The following is an 8,469-nucleotide window of genomic DNA, read 5'->3' on the forward strand; positions in this document are numbered from 1 at the left end:
GAGGGGGGGAGGAAGGGCGGAGAGAGGGGGGAGGAAGGGCGAGAGAGGGGGGGAGGAAGGGCGAGAGAGGGGGGGAGGAAGGGCGCGAGAGGGGGGGGAGGAAGGGCGAGAGAGGGGGGGAGGAAGGGCGAGAGAGGGGGGGAGGAAGGGCGAGAGAGGGGGGGAGGAAGGGGAGAGAGGGGGGAGGAAGGGCGAGAGAGGGGGGAGGAAGGGCGAGAGAGGGGGGGAGGAAGGGCGAGAGAGGGGGGGAGGAAGGGCGAGAGAGGGGGGAGGAAGGGCGAGAGAGGGGGGGAGGAAGGGCGAGAGAGGGGGGGAGGAAGGGCGAGAGAGGGGGGGAGGAAGGGCGAGAGAGGGGGGGAGGAAGGGCGAGAGAGGGGGGGAGGAAGGGCGAGAGAGGGGGGGAGGAAGGGCGAGAGAGGGGGGGAGGAAGGGCGAGAGAGGGGGGGAGGAAGGGCGAGAGAGGGGGGGAGGAAGGGCGAGAGAGGGGGGGAGGAAGGGCGAGAGAGGGGGGGAGGAAGGGCGAGAGAGGGGGGGAGGAAGGGCGAGAGAGGGGGGGAGGAAGGGCGAGAGAGGGGGGGAGGAAGGGCGAGAGAGGGGGGGAGGAAGGGCGAGAGAGGGGGGGAGGAAGGGCGAGAGAGGGGGGGAGGAAGGGCGAGAGAGGGGGGGAGGAAGGGCGAGAGAGGGGGGAGGAAGGGCGAGAGAGGGGGGGAGGAAGGGCGAGAGAGGGGGGAGGAAGGGCGAGAGAGGGGGGAGGAAGGGCGAGAGAGGGGGGGAGGAAGGGAGAGAGGGGGGGAGGAAGGGCGAGAGAGGGGGGGAGGAAGGGCGAGAGAGGGGGGGAGGAAGGGAGAGAGAGGGGGGAGGAAGGCGAGAGAGGGGGGGAGGGAGAGAAGAGAGAGGGGGGGAGGGAGAGAGAGAGAGAGGGGGGGAGGGAGAGAGAGAGAGAGGGGGGGAGGGAGAGAGGGGGGGGGATGGAGAGAGGGGGGGGGGATGGAGAGAGGGGGGGGATGGAGAGAGGGGGGGGATGGAGAGAGGGGGGGGGGATGGAGAGAGGGGGGGGATGGAGAGAGGGGGGGGGATGGAGAGAGGGGGGGGGGATGGAGAGAGGGGGGGGGATGGAGAGAGGGGGGGGGATGGAGAGAGGGGGGGGATGGAGAGAGGGGGGGGATGGAGAGGGGGGGGATGGAGAGAGGGGGGGGATGGAGAGGGGGGGGGGAATGGAGAGAGGGGGGGGGAAGGAGAGAGGGGGGGGGGGGGGAATGGAGAGAGGGGGGGGGAATGGAGAGAGGGGGGGGTGAATGGAGAGAGGGGGGGTGAATGGAGAGAGGGGGGGGTGAATGGAGAGAGGGGGGGGGATGGAGAGAGGGGGGGGAATGGAGAGAGGGGGGGGGAATGGAGAGAGGGGGGGGGAATGGAGAGAGGGGGGGGAATGGAGAGAGGGGGGGGGAATGGAGAGAGGGGGGGGGAATGGAGAGAGGGGGGGGGATGGAGAGAGGGGGGGGAGGAGAGAGGGGGGGGGGGAGAGTAGAGTAGAGGGGGGGAGTAGAGTAGGGGGGGGGTGAGTAGAGGGGGGTGAGTAGGGGGGGGGGGAAAGAGTGGGGGTATGGGGTGGGGCAGTGGGAGCCCGGACATTCCTGGATCAGGTGCGGGCTGATGCCTCACTCCAGCAGCACCAGAGAGACGGATGCCAGCCAGTGTTGCCGCAGCAATCCAGGGCCCCAAGAGAAGACTGATGCTAACATCAGCTCCACTCAGCCTTCCATTCTTATTCATAATTAAACAGACAACACTAAGGAATAAACAAAATGCAAGCGAAAGGACTGAATTACCAAAGCCTCCTGTTTACAGAGGGACGCAAACTCGCGCATGTCGCGGAAGGGCTGCAGCAGGTACTGGTAGAATTGCGTGGCCACGGTCACCAGTTCCTGATACGCCTCATCCTCCTCTTGGTAGATGGTTTGAAGGGCGACCATATCCCTAGCAGCTCGGTGTTGGTGCAGGATCTGGAAGAAAAAAAAATATTCCCGTTAGCAGGGAGTCACAGCGAGAATCACCGGCTGACAAACACAAGCCAAAGGGCGGTGGGCTGAGGGGGAGGGGGAGGGGGAGGGAGAGGGGGAGGGAGAGGGAGATGGCGAGAGCACCCTGGGGGGTGTGAGGGTGAGAGCACTCTTGGAGGGGGGGGGGGGGGGGGGGAGGTGGAAGGAGGGGAGTGCATGCCGGGGGGGGGGGGGGGGGGGGGGGGGGCGAGGAGGAGGGGAGTGGTTGCTGGGGGGGGGGGGGGGGGGGCGGGGGAGAAAGAGAAGGGGAGAGCACCGAAGGGGAGAGCACCAGAGGGGGGGTGGGTGGGGAGCACCCCAGATCCACTCCTGAGATTTCTCATTTTGAGCGACAGGGGAGTGGGGGCTGAGTATGGATGAAGGATGGGGGGATATTTCCTGTGTTTTCATGTGCAATGTAAATGGGTCAAGTCTGGTGATAACATTTCAGCAGATGAGTATTCATTTCAAGTCCTAATGGCCCTGCACTTTCTAGCACTGACAGATGAAATTATCCACACAGTGTGAACACAGGCCTTATTATGCAGTGAGAGAACGGCCAGTGGGGAAGGAGCGAATGGGCTTGAAATCAGAGTTGCAGTCCCCTTGCACTGGAACTCCAATTCCCAGAGTGCTGCCGAGTCTCTGACCGTGTGCCATTCCCGCCCCGTCTCTGCAATCGGGTTTGGGCATTGCGGACCATCTCCTCACATGCCGCTGAAACCAAAGGCCACATTTAAAGGACACAGCACGGGCTTTTCACATTACTCCAGGATCCAGGAACAATCAGCCAAGGAAAACATCAACAGATCCACACACACCAGAGTGACAAGAAAAAATAACTTTTTTTATTGCTAATTTTGCTCATTATATGACTTGCATGTATACAGTGCCTTTCATGCAGTAAAAGGTTCAAGGCGCTTCGCATATCAGACAAGATAAATCGACACTGAGGCAAGGAAGGAGACATTAGGACTGATCAAAGGAGGTAGGTTTTAAAGGAGTGCCTTAAAGGCGGAGAGGCAGGGGAGGTTCAGGGAGGGAATTCCAGAGCTTGGGGCCACGGCTGCCAACAGCGGGGCAAAGGAAACTGGGGTGCACAAGAGGCCAGAGTTGGAGGAGCACAGACTTGGAGGGTTGTTGGAGATTACGGAGATAGGGAGGGGCGAGGCCGTGGAGGGATTTGAACAGGAGCATGGGAATTTTTAAATGGAGGCGTTGCCGGACCAGGAGCCAATGTAGGTCAGCCAACACAGGGGTGATGGGGTGAATGGGTCTTTACAAATTAGGATATGGCCAGCGGAGTTTGGATGAGCTGAAGTTTATGGAGGGTAGAGTAGGAGGCCGGCCAGGAGAGCGTTGGAATAGTCGAGTCTGGAGGCAACAAAGGCACGGATGAGGGTTTCAGCAACGGATGAGTTGAGACGCGGCAGAGACGGGCGGCGTTATGGAGACGGGAGAAGGCGGTCTCAGTGATGGCGGATATGGGGGATGGAAGCTCCACATGGATGGCGAGATTGCGAAGCGCCTGGCTCAGTTGGGGAACAGTCGAGCCCAGGGCAGATTGTTTAACGAGGGACATGGAGCTATCACTAGCTAAGGATTGAAGAGCCGCTGACCTATGCTGTCAATGCAAGATAAACATTATAAAACTCCACCACTACTCTCACCCAGTCATCCTGAAACCAAAAGTGTGAAATCAAAGACTTTGTTACAAGTCGATGGTTGCGAGAAGCTGGTTTGCTCACAGTAATGTTGCTGAGTGGGTGGAGGAGCGGAAGGGGAGACTTGGAACAGGATGTTCACATTTTTGTACTTTCTTCTTTTGCGCTACCCTGGGACACAATCTATTGGGTTTCTATCATTTCAGCTGCTTGGAGTGTGAGTGCAGACCCATCATTTCAGCAACCCCAGCTCCTAGGGGACAGGCCAGTCAATTCAGGTTCCGCCTCTGGGGAGGGACGGGGCAGAGAAGTGGGTGAAAGTGGCCCGCCCCACTCGGAACCTCACAGGGTACAACTGAGATTGAGAAGTTGCTGCACAGCCAGTGTGAGGGAACACACTCTGGGCCCAGCGCGAGGGGACCCACTCGCCCCCCCCCCCCCGTCTCCGGGCCCAGGGGGGGGGAGGGGGGAAACGCACCCCGTCTCCGGGCTCAGGGCCGGGGGAACTCAGTCTGCAGCCTTGGCCGAATCTGGAAAGCCCAACAGTACCATACACAGAGCGGAACTGGCCGTTAACAGTGCACACTTTATACTTTGTCCCCTTCAGATCTGGGAGACACGCGGTGGACGGAAATCAGCTCGCAGCCTCTGCCAGGCCCACACAATCAGGCACTAGCACTGGTTAGAATGGCTAAAACCGGCCAGTGTGGCAGAACACTGGAATTCACTTGTTGGGTTAAGGACAGGCACAAATTCTTCCATCACTGCTGGAATCTAAACCTCCACACATAGCAAGCCTTACAGAAAATAATCTATAAACTCTCAGCATTATATGAAATAATCCATACCACAGCCACAATCCGTAAACTCTCAGTCTGTGCAGATGGCAGTTTTATAAACCATTAAATATTTCCTCACACTAAATCTGAACCTTATATTGAGCACATGACAGAGAGACAATCTATATATAAACCATCCCCATAATCCCTCGATTTGAATGCAGCCTGTAACTCACTCCCCTGCCAGGCATATACACCCTATGTATATAATGCACCCTGTGCTTTCGCCCTCCACAGTAAGATTTACATTCTATATTTGTGTAACTTCAGTTTAGGAGTAAAAAATGTTACTCATGTGAATCACGTTCAAACATTCCCCTGACTGTAGTTCCTAAATGAATTTCAACTGAAAATGTAACTACGATCCTTAATAATTCAAACTGATCAGGGATCCCCTCAAAAAGAGAAACAGCACAATTTAACAGCGACAGAGTAAAGAACATTTGCCAAGTGCTATTTATACAGAGAGGTGTTTGCAAGTCTTGTTAGTCAGACTGTAGCTGTGTGCATTTGTTGTGCATGTACAGAATGCTGGATAACAGCAATTACTTTAGTACACACTGGGCTCTTCAGTTCTGCCTAACTGCATAACAAAATTATTCCACCCTTCTTGTGAGTTGTTCAGCTGCAGTGATATGGTCACAGTTCTCTCTCTGTTAGTGTGATTGAATCTGTATGATAAAAACATTCAAAAAGGTTTCAGGTGGTGAAAAACTGTAATTAACCCAAGAGTTCCAATAACACCCAGAAACCATTCAAGCACATGGTTAATCACAGACAATCACTCCCACATTGCAGGGAGCTGCAGCCTGACTATTTTGTGCAGCGAGCAACTCTTAAATAAGCAAAGCACTGTGTGTTCAATCTGATTACACCCACTTCCCCCAAAATCTCCGCCCCACCCCCCTTGTTGTACACACCCTGCAAACTTTCCCTCACCCTCAGGTGAATGTGATTTGCTAAAATAATTTGACAAAGCATTTGTATTGTATAGACTGTGAAATGAAAATGATGAGTCTTCTCCCATTTTTAGAGATGTCCCTGACCATGGGACAGAGCAGTCTGACATCACATTAACAGTCACACCATGCAGATCCATCATTGCTGCACCAATAGAGAGTTCAAGAGCAGGAACGGAGCTTCGAGGCTCCAATGATATATTTGTCTGTACTGCTTCTGTATATCTCACGAACAAGGATTATTTGGAGCAAAAGTTCTGATGAAAGGTCACCGACCTGAAACGTTAACTCAGTTTCTCTCTCCACAGAAGCTGTCTGACCTGCTGAGCATTTCCCGCATTTCTGTTTTTATTTCAGATTATTTGCAACTGCCTTAATTTGTAATTGCCCTTATGAATATCCCCTGCAGTCTGTGCCTGTTTGCTGGAGCACTGTGTGTGTGCTGACAGTACAGCGAGAGCCTGCGCTGTAGTAGAGCTGCACCCTTGCTGTGTAAGTGGCAGCAGCAGCTGGCTGTGGGCAGACTGGCCGCTCAAATATAGAAAGTTCTTCCTGAGGATGATACTTCCACCCAGCAGCAGATCTGGTGAAGTGGGAAGTGGGAGCTCTGGCTCAGCCTGACCTGCCCCTCTCGCACATACTGTGTGCCCTCTTACACACACAAACCCCCGGCAGTGGCACCGCGCGCCCCCCGACTGGCACCATGCCCGCTCCCCGGCAATGGCACCGGCCCCACCCCTCCCCCACATTGGCACCCCCCGCACTGGCACCGCCCCACCCCTCCCTCACACTGGCACCGTGCTCGCTCCCTGGCACCGCCCCACCCCCTCCCCCCCACTGGCACTGCGTACCCCCTGCACTGGCACCGTGCACCCCCTCCCCTACAGTGGCAACCCCCGGCAGTGGCACCACGCGCCCCCGCACTGGCACCCACCACTGGCACTGCGTGCCCTCTGCACGGGCACCCCCTCCCCCACACTGGCACTGCCCCCCCACTGGCATCACTCCCCGGCACCGCCCCACCCCCGCTCCCACACTGGCAACTCCCCGCACTGGCACCACGCGCCCACCCCTCCCCCACACTGGCAACCCCCCGGCACTGGCACCGCACCCGCTCCGACACCGTCCCCCCAACTGGCACTGTGTGCCCTCCGCACTGGCACCGCCCCCACCCCGGCAGCCCCCCCGCACTGGCACCCACCGTGGAAAGGCTCCGCAGCGACTGAGGGGATTCACAGAAAACTTAAACATTTCACAATCTGCCTCGGCCCTCACACACCCCGCTCCCGCTCCCGCTCCCCCCGGCCCCGGTACCTGGCGTAGTGACTCCCGGCCGCGGCCCACCCGCTGCTCCAGGCTCCTCCGGCGGAACTGGCCCAGATTCTCGTCGTGCTCCGCGGCCTCGGGCCCGGTCTCGGGGAAGAGCGACTCGAGGAGGACGCGGCGGCCACACAGCTCGGCGGCAGAGCCCAGGTAGCGCTCGAGCTCGCGGCAGACGGTGTCGAGGCAGGCGGCAGGCTCGGGGCCCTGGGCCAGGGTGAGGCCGGGGAACAGCAGGCCCCACAGGCCGCGGCGCCGGAGCTCGGGCAGGGCCGGCAGGCAGGGCTCCAGCGCCGCACAGCTCCCCGTCAGCTGCCGGTGGATGCAGCGCAGCTCATGGGGGTCGTACAGGGCGGCCCAGCTGGCGGGCTCCGGGGCCTCGGGCTCCGCGCTCCGCCGCAGCGGCCGCTTGTGGCAGGTCACCGCAAACTTTCCCTCCACCTCGTTCCAGGCCACCAGGAACCGCAGGCGGAGCCGCTCGGCCTCCTCGAACAGGTCGGGCCTGATGGCGACCCAGCCCTCCAGGCTGTCCGGCCTCTCGGCGTCCATCGGCCCGGGGCCGCACTCTGCCCTCTGACCCCGACCTCCGACCCCGGGGTCACGGGCACAGCAAGAGGTCGGAGCGGGAGTCGGGCCTCGGGCACCCAGAGCCGCAGCCCCCTTTCTCTCTCCCTGTGTGAGCGGCGGTGCGATGCGCCACCGCCCCGCCCAGTTCCCCCACTGCAGTCACTGTGTGCTGCCCCCGGATTTGCTTCTCCCACAAGGGGCCATCCTCTCCCCATGTATGTGTAAAGCCCTCTCCCAGCTCCCCTCAGTCTCTTTCTTGCAGAGAAAAGCCCCAATGTGTTCAATCTTTTCCGATGGCTGTAATCTCTCAGTTCTGGTCCCATCCTTGCAAATCTTTGCACTTTCTCCGGTGCTTCTGTGTCCTTTTTATAGTATGGAGACCAGAACTCTGCACAGTACTGGGTCCTATACAAGTTGAATATACTTTCAATTCTATTTTTCCCGGACATTAGAGAAATATAGAAAGCATTCGCAACAACATCGATGAATTAATAGCACAGATAGAAATTAATAAGTTTGATCTAATCGCCATTACGGAGACATGGTTGCAAAGTGATCAACTTTGGGAACTAAATATTCCAGGATACTTGACTTTTAGAAGAGATAGGCAAAATGGAAAAGGAGGAGGGGTAGCCCTGATAATAAAGGATGGGATAAAGACAGTAGAGAGAAAGGAAGCTCAGAAAATCAAGAAGTAGAATTTGTTTGGGTGGAGTTAAGAAACAGCAGGGGGCAGAAAACATTGGTGGGAATTGTTAATAGGCCCCCCAAACAGTAGTAGTAATGTAGGGCAGAGTATAAATAAGGAAATTAGAGGTACATATAACAAGGGTAATACGGTAATCATGGGGGATTTTAATCTACATAGAGACTGGGCAAACCAAATATGCAGTAATAGTGCAGCGGACAAATTCATGGAATGTATACAAGATAGTTTTCTAGATCAGTATGTTGAGGAACCAACGAGGGAACAGGCTATTTTAGATCTAGTATTGTGCAATGAGAAAGGGTTCATTAATAACCTTGTAGTAAAGGGGCCTTTAAGGAAGTGTGACCATATGATAGAATTTTATATTGAGTTTGA

At 57.0% G+C, this 8,469-nt stretch overlaps 1 protein-coding gene across 1 annotated transcript in view; it reads right to left on the reverse strand.

Moving 5' to 3' along the window:
* The window catches only part of LOC139227964 (WASP homolog-associated protein with actin, membranes and microtubules), an 11,242-nt gene extending 3,712 nt beyond the window's left edge, over positions 1-7,530 (reverse strand). Inside the window, exons 1-2 of the mRNA XM_070859125.1 lie at positions 6,813-7,530; positions 1,827-2,000 (exon numbers count right to left, since the gene is read on the reverse strand). Coding sequence (XP_070715226.1) covers positions 1,827-2,000; positions 6,813-7,367 — 729 coding nt within the window. The 5' untranslated portion in view covers positions 7,368-7,530. The remainder of the gene's footprint in view (positions 1-1,826; positions 2,001-6,812) is intronic.
* Positions 7,531-8,469: the final 939 nt, after the last annotated feature.

The sequence above is a fragment of the Pristiophorus japonicus genome, chromosome 17 (assembly GCF_044704955.1).
Source record: "Pristiophorus japonicus isolate sPriJap1 chromosome 17, sPriJap1.hap1, whole genome shotgun sequence".
Classification (NCBI taxonomy): Eukaryota; Metazoa; Chordata; class Chondrichthyes; family Pristiophoridae; genus Pristiophorus; species Pristiophorus japonicus.